This window comes from Saccostrea cucullata, unplaced genomic scaffold (genome assembly GCF_032062105.1).
Source record: "Saccostrea cucullata isolate Sc308-1 unplaced genomic scaffold, CSIRO_AGI_Scuc_v1 ctg3853, whole genome shotgun sequence".
In the NCBI taxonomy this organism is placed as follows: domain Eukaryota; kingdom Metazoa; phylum Mollusca; class Bivalvia; order Ostreida; family Ostreidae; genus Saccostrea; species Saccostrea cuccullata.
The window spans coordinates 17266-29889 of NW_026920298.1; the positions used below are offsets into that span (position 1 = coordinate 17266).

General features: G+C 33.8%; 1 protein-coding gene across 1 annotated transcript; it reads left to right on the plus strand.

The window, feature by feature from the left end:
- Nucleotides 1-5490: 5490 nt before the first annotated feature.
- Nucleotides 5491-12080, plus strand: LOC134246553 (plexin-A4-like). Its single transcript, XM_062728943.1, has 12 exons — nucleotides 5491-5618; nucleotides 5800-6970; nucleotides 7120-7305; nucleotides 7400-7528; nucleotides 7932-8026; nucleotides 8801-8904; nucleotides 9263-9424; nucleotides 9655-9751; nucleotides 9877-9902; nucleotides 10080-10271; nucleotides 11058-11252; nucleotides 11394-12080. Exons 2-12 carry the CDS (start codon nucleotides 5852-5854, stop codon nucleotides 11882-11884), a joined length of 2796 nt encoding a protein of 931 aa, XP_062584927.1. The 5' UTR covers nucleotides 5491-5618; nucleotides 5800-5851; the 3' UTR covers nucleotides 11885-12080.
- The last annotated feature ends 544 nt before the right edge of the window (nucleotides 12081-12624 follow it).

Consider the following 12624-nt stretch of genomic DNA (forward strand, 5'->3'; position numbering starts at 1 on the left):
TCGTATATTCATATATTTAAAAAAAAGCCAGAATTATGAATATCTCATAATATAATTTTAATCCCTACCCGTGCGATTGACAAGTGTTTCACTGTCCCCTAGATATTTCAGAGGTGGGATCAGGTGCCCAGGTGAAGTAAGCATACTCTGGCGATAGGTCACATGCCGCCTTAAGCCCTATGTATTGATCAGGCAGACGGGACTTTCTTTAGACATTTCAGTAAAACAAAAAAGCAAATGTGAATGGAAAAAGCAGCTTTACGTGCTCTTTAAAAGAAATGCAAAGAAGTTGCTCTATTATGCCTAGAGAAAAATCTTGATCGTTTTCATATAGACGCATAAGGTTAACTTCCCAGGTCACAGGAAAAACCTCGAGTGTCTAATAATTAAACATTAAAATAGGGGAAGATACATGTAAGAGTGTTCGTCTCATAAATCATGTTCAATGCAAATTGGGAACATCGTCAAAGTAGGGACTACTTGAAATACCAGAAGTAGAATCATAATTCATTTATACTCACCTTTTATAAGCGTATGAATTTCACTCGGAAATAAAAATGTACTTAATGTTTATATATTTCATCTGAAACAAAACCAAATGAAAATTCAAATAAACCATTTAGGTACTCACTGTACAGAAATAAAAAAAGGGACGCCTCGTTTGTAAGGAAATAAAAGCGTTTATCAACGCTGAACAGGAAAAAAATCAGGTAAAAATATGCCGTCTTATGTATAATGTACACAGTATATGGAATACCGGGTGATTTTTCAAAAATTAAAGGTAACATTTTCAGTCACCCGTAACGAAGTTTCTTGCAGACGCCATTTGATAACAGGGGAGAGAGGCATTTGGAGTTTAACATAAGTAATGAAATATTAAAACGTCTCCCTGCACATTTGTGTGGAAATTGTTGAACTGATATTGAAAGAAATATTAAAGAACAGTCGTAGGATAAACAAAAGCAAATATACACAACTTTAAGTTCTAGGCCGTTGAACAATTATTGAACATGTACCAGTGTAATCATGTAGTAATATTATTACAGTGTATACTATAAATCAATTAATGAAGGTTGTTAATATTGTGTATTCCGTACATATTCCTGTTTAACTCCTTCAAAAACTGAATATCATTGCTCTTTCAAAACCAGAATAAGTCTTTTACTAATCTATTCTGCTTTTCAAACATTTAAAACATAAATATCATTGCATTAATGATCGTCCTTTTCAAATAATAATAATAATAAAACGAATTTCAACATAATAGGTTTACCGTTTATGCCATTTAAAGGGCTCTATCTACATTCTGCACCCAGACTAGACCTTCCATTATATCAATCAATGAATGAATGAATTGTAAAGTTCCCCAACCGCCACCACTTTTTGGTACCATTGTAAATGAATTTTGTATGTAGTCATCTTTTCTGGTTATTTTTTGTTTCAAGTTGAACGCTGACTGGCTTTTCACACAAAATGTTAAGCATGTTTACTCACAAAGATTATCAATGGATTTCAACGTTTGCCCGATCTTAACAAGAAGCACATGCAGGAGGGACAGGTCCCCACGGGGTACTTACTCCTCTTTGGCACCTGAGTTTATTTTTGAGGGTCACGTTTGCTTTGTTCTAATTTTAAAATTGTGTTCATGGACTTCTGAAATTGATTATAACAGTAAACTGTTCGTTATCTCCATACAACATAATAAACAAGAGGCCCACGGGCCTTATATGTCACCTGAGTATTGTGTAACAACTTTCAAACAATTAAATTTGGTTCGTGTTTAAACCGGAGGCCATGAAATTCACAATTTACAATTTTGAAAGAGGCACCATTGCATATCATAATTATTAACTTAGCATGCTTACTCTATTTACTTAATACCCAGAGGTAGATCAGAGTAACAAAGAGAAAATGTACTTCCACTTTATAACCAGTTGTGCACCTCACCCCAAAGGAACCACTGACCCAGGGCCATATATTTCAAAATTTTGCAAATTTTATCATAAAATGGTTGATTAATACCAAAGAGCAGATTTCAAAGCATTAATTTATTTTCAGGCTATGTAACCACCCCCACCCCCTTTGACCCTGGAGGCATTAATAACCACTTTTCTAGATGCACCTTTCCTCATCATAAATATATATATACTTGGATCATTGGCTTAAAACCCAAAAGCAAAGAAAAATATTTACAAAGAATAAATGTATTTTTACTATATAATCAATAGAGCCCCAACGTAACACCAGAACCCCTGACCCTGGGGCCATAAAATTCACAAATCTGGAAGAGGCACTCTTGCTCATCATAACTATGTGCTTAGTTAGTTAATCTAATACCCAGGAGCAGAGAAGAAGATTTTCTAAGAAATAATGCATTTTCACTATATAATTTATAGAGCCCCGCCCTAACACCAGAATCCCTGACCCTGGGGCCATAAAATTCACAATTTTGGAAGAGGCACTCTTGCTCATCATAACTATGTGCTTATTTAGTGTATTTAATACCCAGGAGCAGAGAAGAAGATTTTCAAAGAAATAATGCATTTTCACTATATAATCTATACAGCCCCGCCCTAACACCAGAAGCCCTGACCCTGGGGCCATTAAATTCACAAATCTGGAAGAGGCACTCTTGCTCATCATAACTATGTGCTTAGTTAGTTTATCTAATACCCAGGAGCAGAGAAGAAGATTTTCAAAGAAATAATGCATTTTCACTATATAATCTATACAGCCCCGCCCTAACACCAGAACCCCTGACCCTGGGGCCATGAAATTCACAAATCTGGAAGAGGCACTCTTGCTCATCATAACTATGTGCTTATTTAGTGTATTTAATACCCAGGAGCAGAGAAGAAGATTTTCAAAGAAATAATGCATTTTCACTATATAATCTATAGAGCCCCGCCCTAACACCAGAATCCCTGATCCTGGGGCCATAAAATTCACAAATCTGGAAGAGGCACTCTTGCTCATCATAGCTATGTGCTTAGTTAGTTTATCTAATACCCAGGAGCAGAGAAGAAGATTTTCAAAGAAATAATGCATTTTCACTATATAATCTATACAGCCCCGCCCTAACACCAGAACCCCTGACCCTGGGGCCATGAAATTCACAAATCTGGAAGAGGCACTCTTGCTCATCATAACTATGTGCTTAGTTAGTGTATTTAATACCCAGGAGCAGAGAAGAAGATTTTCAAAGAAATAATGCATTTTCACTATATAATCTATAGAGCCCCGCCCTAGCACTAGAACCCCTGACCCTGGGGCCATGAATTTCACAATTTTGGTAGAGGACTCAATGCTCATTACATTCATGCCAATAGTTTGCCTGCTTGATGTCCAGGAGTAAAGAAGAAGATTTTTAAAGATTTCATTAATTTTAGTGGTTTTTGCCCCACCCCTCAGGCCCCAGGGGGGCAGGGACCATGAAATTCACAATTTTTGTTCCCCTCTACCCATAGATGCTGTATACCAAATTTGGTTGAAATTGGTTCAGTGGTTTTAGAGAAGAAGCTGAAAATGTTCAAATGTTAACACACGACACACGACGCACGACGGACGACGGACGACGACGGACGAAAACGGATAGCAATAGGTCACCTGAGTTACTTAGGTGACCTAAAAATGAAACAAAATAAAAGTAAAAATATTAAGATAATGAACAGTAATGAATCCCATTAATCCAGAAAAGAAAAATATTTTGAACAGAGCAAATATACAGACCCTAGATTTATCAGAAAGATCAAGTGCCTATGAAAAGTAATGCCTAGGTCACATTTAAGCCGATGGTCGGGCGACTAAATTTTTCTGGTCTTGTCGGTTGAAAGAACAGGATCGGCCGACACAGTATCGGGCGACACGGAGCAGTCACATTATTTTCTAGGGACACCGATGACTTGGATAAATAACACAAAAAAATCTTTTTTCTTTAGAAATCAGCAATATTTTTTCATAGATCTATATTCAGATAGGTGACTGAGTAATGTTTGCAAGGCAAAGTGGCAGAATCTTATAAAATTGTGACTCAATGTTGAAAATGTGTGTAAAATTTGTATGGAATTGCATAAAAACGAGAAATGGTGCATATCTAAGCAGTAAAGAATACTTAAGATTTCTTTATATCTTACGGATTAATTATCAATGTTATCTCCATTCAAAATATTTATATCAATCCATGCATCAAAATTTTGTTTGTGTTATGTATCCTTAATAGGTTAAATATTCACAAGTCGGCCAATCGTCGTCCGATCATCGAGCTCTGAGCTACAGTTTGATTTTAACCGTCGGCCGAAATTTTCAACACCCTTATTGTCCAACGACGGACGACCGACTTAATAAACTGACAGCCGATGGTCGGACGATGATCGAAGGTTGGTCGACGGATAACTGCATTTGAAGAAATCGGCCACCGACGCATGAAAAATTATAACTTGGACCGATGGACACAAAATTGGTCGGCCGACAAAAAAAATAGGTCAAAATCAGCCAAGACAACGGCCGATGAACTGACGACTGTCATCCGAAGAATCCCATTTTTGCTTCAAAACCCGTGGGCCGTTGGTCGTTTTTGGAAATGTGACTGGGGTTTAAACTACCATTCACGACCAGAAACATTCGCATTGAGTCAAAATATTGATTAGTTCAACAGAGTAATCTGCATTCAAGTTTGTTTTTTTTTAAACTGATTTTTTGTATAAAACATGTCAGATCTAGACAACATAAGACCCAAAGATACACTGAATTTTCAAACAATGCCATAAAGATTGTAATTTTACGAACGTGAGTTACGAATGGATTTATCCAATGCCTGGTCCATATCCAGTTCTTTCTTCCTGAGCTGACATAATGCTAAATACCTTTCCTTTATCTGCAACCGCAAACACCAAAGAAAATGATTCATATAAACATTATTCTGGACAAGCTGTGAAAATTGGTTTTGCTTCATTTTTTACCGAAATATTTTTATACCAAATCTGTTCGTTTAAATAAAAATCAGTTGTTTATTTTTGTGTTTTAGAAGTGCATGTTTTCAATTTTTCCAGTGAATTTGCGGTTGATTTTGTACTAAGCGTTCTTGTTATTTGTTTTTCTATGCGTTAATTTGTTTATATAGCGTATTAAAATTATATAGTAAGATTGAACAATGTAGAAGGAAAATGAAGATGAAAAGAAAACTGATGGTGTGTATGATGAACAATCAGAACGATAAAAAAGACAATTCAGTGAATCAAAACAAAAGCATGCCATAGGATTTTGTGAAAAGATAGTGATTATGCATAAAAAGAATAAATAAATTTTGCATTTTGGAAGTCCTGTTAACTATCATTATGTTGTATGAATTATATGGTCATTAGCTTAAAGTATCAATATTCTTTCTTTGTTTTGAATAAGTATTGTTAATTGTTTTCAGTAAAACAACGTAGTCTTTATTCCTTGGCAATGATAATGAGTCTTTGTATACATCTTTCATCTATCATTTTGTTAAATACACTAATTTAGCTTCCTGGATATTTTCAGTGTGTTTTATAGATATATTATTTAAAATCGTATTGCTTTCTTTTAGAATGAAAAAGTGCTGTAAGAAATAAATTCCCTACGAAGGAAAGAAAATTGTGAGTATGAAATAAGTCCTTTTTTTATGACTAAAAAGGGTTAAATCTCAGTGTGAAAATTCTGCAATAGATGTACTATAGAAGAAAGCGCGATATTATACTAATAATTGAATTCATTCATAGTTATTCTAAAAAACGTTTTGGTAGTGTATTGGTGTCAATTTCGCATTTATTGTTTCAGATTTCTTTGGAGTTATTCAGCAGAGAAATTTGTTTTGAAAATTACCTTGAAAATGATGTTTTGGATTACTGTTCTATTGCTGACTCTAGAAAGACACATTTCTACATCTCTGATTAAGAAGTCGCCCATCACATATTTACTGCAAAATCCGAATGAACACTATGATTTCACTCATCTGATAGCAAATGATTCCAAAACTGTTATCGTGGGTGGCACAAACTATATCCACGTGGTATTCACGGGTAACTTAAGCATAAAAGTCTCAAAGAAAATTGGACCAGAACTTGATAATCCTAACTGTATATATCTCCAAAACAAGGACTGTATTAAGTCAATGTACAATAGTTACATTAAAGTTCTATTAATTAACAAGCAAAGGCAGCCAAAGGAAGACGTGCTCATAATATGTACAACATTATTTCATGGCAGCTGTAGAAAAAGGAGTGCATCAACTTTGGAACTGCTTCCTGGTTCAGGCCAAAGGTCAGGACATCCAGTTGTGGCTAATAATAGCACTGCCTCTACTGTGGCATTCCTTGCACCAGGGCCAAAAAACTCAACAGCTATGTACGTCGGGGCCTCCTGGACTAACACAGGGTCTAGACCCATAAGAAGTCTTGTACCTACATTTAGCAGCAGAAACACAGTTGACTTTGATTTCACAACCTATCTTTTAGCACAAAAATCGTACACTATGGTGGATCAAACTTATGTTGATTCATTTCCCATTCGATACATATATGGCTTTGAATTGGAATATTTCAGTTATATCGCAACAATTCAAAAACAGACGTTAAAGGCAGATAACTACGTGTCCAAATTGATACGTGTTTGTCAATTTGACAAATTCTTCTATTCATACGCTGAAACATCACTAAGTTGTGTATACAGTGGAAAATCATATAATCTGTTACAAACAGCGCATTTAAGTAAAGCAGGGCGCTATTTAGCCAAGGAATTGGGGATACCAGAAAATGAACGTGCTTTGTTCGCTATGTTCGGATACGGCAATCCATATGATCCGAAAAACAGAGTCAAAGAATCAGTCTTGTGTATCTTTCCTTATAATTACATAAAAAAAGTGTTCACTCGTAATACACAGAAATGTTTTCAAGGCATCGGGAAAACTGGACCGGATCATCTAGTTTTACCAAATAACTGTCTATCTACAGTAAGATTTTTTTTTTTCAAATATAAATATTCAGAATCCAAAACTGAGAAATCTCAGCGAAAAAGCTATCATCGCTTTTTCCATGTCAATAGTGTCGCGCCTGCCAATTTCTGGTAGATTTTCTTACATATAAATTATCCCATTCCTAGAATTTAGACATTGGAGAAAATTATTGTGGCCAGTACGAATTCAACCATCCAATTGACGGCCCAGAACCTATCTCGTCTACAGGGGTTATCTCGTTAGATATCACTGCTTCTTCGCTGATGTTGACCACCACACAAAAAGGTCATACTGTAGCATTTGTCGGAACTAGCTCAGGTAAAATAAAGAAGGTAAAACATGTTCTTATTTCTACATACCGTCATATGTATTCTTAATTTGCATACTTGAAATATAAATCTTTTTTTTTTTTTTTTTTTCTTACAGATTAAAATTCAGACAAGTTCGATTGTAAAGGAATATGATGAATTATCTATAGATACTGGGATACCTATCACAAAATATATATTTAATGTTGATGATCAGAATGCCTTATATGTGCTTACTTCTAGGAAGGTAGATATTCCAAATGTCTACGTACTATACACGTACTTTTTTGGCGTACGTGACTTTACGTAGGTGCGAAAAAATTTGTCACAACGATTTTAATGAACGTTTAAGACATACACATTACAAAGTAAGTATATAAATAAGAAATAATCCTCGCATTGTCTGAGAATTTAAAAGAAACTTCATCTCATTTACTAGTATTTTGTTGGAAAAGTTTGTTTTAATAATTGCCTGAAATTTAAATGACCATAATACATGTAGCTATGGCTATACTATATCCAATCTCTTGAGTCTTTTTTCTTTAAATAATTTGTTAAAAACTTACCTCCTAAAAAAGTAATTGCGTGGTAAGTTCTTTCATCTTAACATTAATTAATGTCATATTGATAAGATACATTGCTCTTTTTAGCTTATCAAAATGGACGTGGAAACTTGTAAACACAAAGCTTTATGCGATGAGTGTGTTGAGGATCCATTTTGCGGATGGAATTCGCTGTCAAACATGTAAGGAGATCCTCGGTGTTCATATATATACAATTAACGATTAATTTTTTGATTTAATCAGATATAAAACATGTATCTTATTTCATTTATTGGTAAAAATGAAATAAGATACATAGAATGAAAAAAAATTTTAATCACCTATATAGTTCTTTTGATCTTTGTTTATGTATTATGTATTTACAGGTTAAAAAATCAAACTAACAATTTTGCTTAAGTTAACACATTTTAATGCACGAAAATAAATTTTCCTTTATGCAGTGGATATAATTCATATGATATCTGATTATATGCATATTTCTTTTTTTCACATTTATTTTTGAATATTTGTGATCAAGTATTTATAGTTTTCTCTATTGAAAGAATAAATTTTTTTTTTCCAGTGGATTAGTGATTAATTAAATTTTTGAGACCATGCATGTGTGAAAATGAGTATAATTCCAGCTGAAGCACCTTCCATATGCTTTTCTTAACCGTTAACTTAAGTCTTCAGCTACCTTTTTCACGTCGAATTTTACCTTACATTGTTTTAAATTGAGTTTCGTATGGGACAGCTTGTTGGTCGCATATTCGTCATAAATATTAGGTGAAACTGAAAGACTATAGCAGCTTGTGTACTCATTCAGTATTTCACTTGCTTCCCTCGCTTCGACGCCGTAATTTCTACCATAAAAATATATACGAAAAAAGGGAAATCAATTTTTAACAAAATAGAAAATATTACTCCTGTCACAAAATTAAATCAACTAAATTTTTTGACAACGAATTCACTTACAGGTGTGATACATTTAAAAGCAGTTCAGGAACTCTAGCATCTACCTCACAATGTCCGAGAATAGCAAATATGACGAAAACTCGTTCCAACAAGACTGGAATTGCAAGTGTTCTGTTACAGAATTTTATCAGTACAATTATAGTATTTACCCTTGAATGCATTTTTCTGTGAATAATAAATGTTCAGTATAATATTTATATATTAATTTGAAAAACTGCGATATTTTTTTTAAATTAAGAAGAAAGGAAATCCATGCAAAGATATGAAATAGAATTTCTGAATTAATCAAAGATTTAATAGTATTAAAATTAATATATATATACATATTTAAAAAAAAGAAACATTGAAAATTTCTTTTCTTATCGTAACTACTTTTTCCTTCTTCCATCAAATTGGGAATAAATATTTACTGAATATGTATTTCATCTTAACGTCTAATTTCAGTTTATCTTTTACTTAGGTAGTTCTAGGTATTGACAACTTGTCCATGCTTAAAGGAAATTACACGTGTCGATATAGCGGGTATGGTACAGAGATCATGACAGATTTCAAGAGGATTGGTAATGATAATGTACACTGCATCATGCCACAGATGGAAACATTACCATCAATTATAAACCAAAAAGGTATATAGGCTATATTAAAAGTGTCACTTTATTTAAAAATGAGTTTTTGTTTTATGTAAGGTAAAAAAAAAACGTATTCCTCGATTCATATAGTTTAAAGCATTTATTTTGATTTCCATGATGAATAACATACATAGACAAAATGGCCTCTAAAGACAGTTGTGTTGATGATATCTGTTCACGAATTATAATTTGTTACTACGGAATGTGATGAATACATTTTTTTATAGGTTGTATAAGGATGAAAATATCTATCCTGTTTGAGAAAAGACCAATGCTATCGAAATCCATCGATTTCTTTGATTGTGAATTGGAGGTAACCAACTCGTAAGTTTTGAAATGTGTGTCCAGTATTTAAAAAAACGATACGTGTGCACTCTTTTGTAATACTTGTACAATTTATCGTTATTACAGTGTTTATGATACGTTTATTTTCTTTAAAATTATTTTAGTTCCTGTTTAGGAGAAAATTGTACAGGTAAGTAAATTGTTTAAATTAAATTCGTAAAATCTTTCGTTAGGTATTTGAAAAACCTCAACAGTCATCGCTTTAAAAAAATGTTATTTAAAAGTATTGCTTGAAGTTAGACTAAAAAGAAAGATAAAATTTCAATTTAATGACATGTAGCATACTTGTACTAAATTCTAATTGCAGTTGATGGCTTTTGGAGTTCCTTTGGTGTTTTTGGAGAATGGAGTAGTTGTAATCAAACGTGTGGTGGAGGGCATAAAAACAGAACTCGATACAGATCCTGCACTGATCCCCCTCCGTCAGAGGGAGGGGAAGTTTGTCAGGGGTCACCCCTAGACAGAGAGATACAGCAGTGTAATACACAGGAATGTCCGGGTAGGAATCCTCGGTGGTACACGTATAATACTATAGATTAACGTTGTAGAGTGATTAAAATTTTTACATTTTTTTAATGTTTTATCAAGAGGGTGTTCGACTGGAAACAAAAAAACTGTGTTGTTTTGTTGGCGTTTATATTTATATTCCTAAGAGGAAGGAAAAAGGAACTCTGACGTATCTGAAGCTGATATACCGGTATATTTTATAATTTCTCAATGTTTGGTTTTATGTTTTTTTCTAGAGCTTTAGTTCACTTTATACCTTGCCCTACTTAGCTTAACTGTGTCCGGTTAGGAATCCTCGTACACTTATAAAACCACATATTTTCGCTGTCGAGTGACAAAATGCACATTTTTTAATGTTTTATCAAGATGGTGTTCAATTCGAAACAACAATGAAATTGTGTTGTTTTTGTTGGGGTTTTTATATATATTCTTAGAGGAGCTGATATATATTATATAATCTCTCAACGATAGGTTTTTATGGGGGGGGGGGGGGGTTTATTTCTTTATTTTTAAGAGGAAAAAAGGGAAACATTCAATCAATTTTTAACGTTTTAGTTTACCATTCTTAGCTTATGTGTGTTCCTACCATTAGAATAATCTCTGTTCTTCTGTTTTTCCTCTTTTAAGGACATCATTTAAATCTTATTCACAAATAATGTGATGTAACTTCTTATATTGAACTATATTCACTTTATACACAACTAGAAAAACATTAAAAGTTCAAAATTTAAAAACAATTGTAGACATCATCCTCAATTTAAATTGGTCACCATTTCAGTGTACGGTACTTGGACATCCTTTGAAGAAATTCTAGATTGGAGTCAGTGTAGCCAATCCTGCGGTAGGGGGACACAGAGACGTGTGAAAATAAGAACATGCATTCCGTCCAAAATCGAGAATGAAACGGAAATTTGTAATGGATCAGCAAAAGTACAATACACCCGTTCATGTTCGTCTAACCAATGCCCTTCGGGTAATCAAATGTGCATTTTTTATTTGGTCTCTTAAACTTTATAGTTCTATTACTTTAAGCACTTGAATTGCATTTGGAATCTTTGATTACATTGAAAACAGAATAATCACATTCTCTTTTTTCTCTTCCGATGAAAAAAAGATGACAACGGTACAATGAAGATACTAGCATTTGTTGGAGGACCAGTTTTGCTTATGTTATGTGTGTTCAGCATTGCATGCATTTGTTATCGTCGGAGAAGCATTGAAAGGATTGTTCATAACCAGTCATTGGCACCACAAGATCAGAAACTCCCACTGGAAGATGAAGAACCCAGTCGTTCACACTATAATTACATTACTGATATGAAAAGAGATAATGAAGACGACTTGGAAGTGTACAATGAAATTGTTGAATTGGATGAACTCGATTATTTAACACCCATAAATGCCGCAAACTCCTCAAATTCTGAAAATACTGACACTAATGGTACACCATTACTTGGTCACAACGGCTATTCCTCAGACAAGTATTACATGTTGAATGCTGTCAGACATGATAACCCTTACAGAGATCTAAACCATTTATTGACGGATGGAACACCGAACAATTTGACTTCAAACGAAAACAACACTTCTGAGGAAGTTCAGTAGGCAGGGCATCATGCGATATCACATGTAGCTGTTTGTCACAAGATTTGAATTTTTCACTATACATTTTAAAGCCATATGAATCTATTTCATAATTTCAATCATTTCTTTATCCTAGCTCAAAGCAGTCACATGAATTGCCGTTTTATTTTTTAAAGCTGAACACGACTCGTAAATAGACAAACGCCATTTTCGATATCATTTATGATCTACGATACATCAACCCCATGCAGGGTATACTCTTATTATTGTTAAATCTGACTGCTTTATTGTCACGGGAATCCGTGAAAGGCTTGCTCGCCGGAGCTTGCAATTTACATTTTATTGCAATTACGTGTGTCTGTTTTTTTTTTTGTATACTAGCTGAACTGACCTGTACAACTATAATGGTAAGTTACTTTGGTATCTTACCTTCCTGCATTAGACGAAATATCACGTTATCATTGTTTAACTATATATTATGTTTTACCTCAATTGATTACACTGAAAAGTGACTAAGTCCTGTCTTTTATATAGGGGTCTGCAGATATAGCGAGAATCCAAACAAAAATGGCGGACAATTCCTTTTATGAATCGTGTTCAGCTTTAACTAATTATTGGCTCGCAAGCCAATAAATGATCCTTAAATATTTTTAACATGCATTAATAGCTGTATACTTCATTGTATTTCAACTTCGTTTAATATGTTTTCTGATGTTTTTTGTACAAAACATTCGTTTTATTTGTCATTAACATACGTTCTT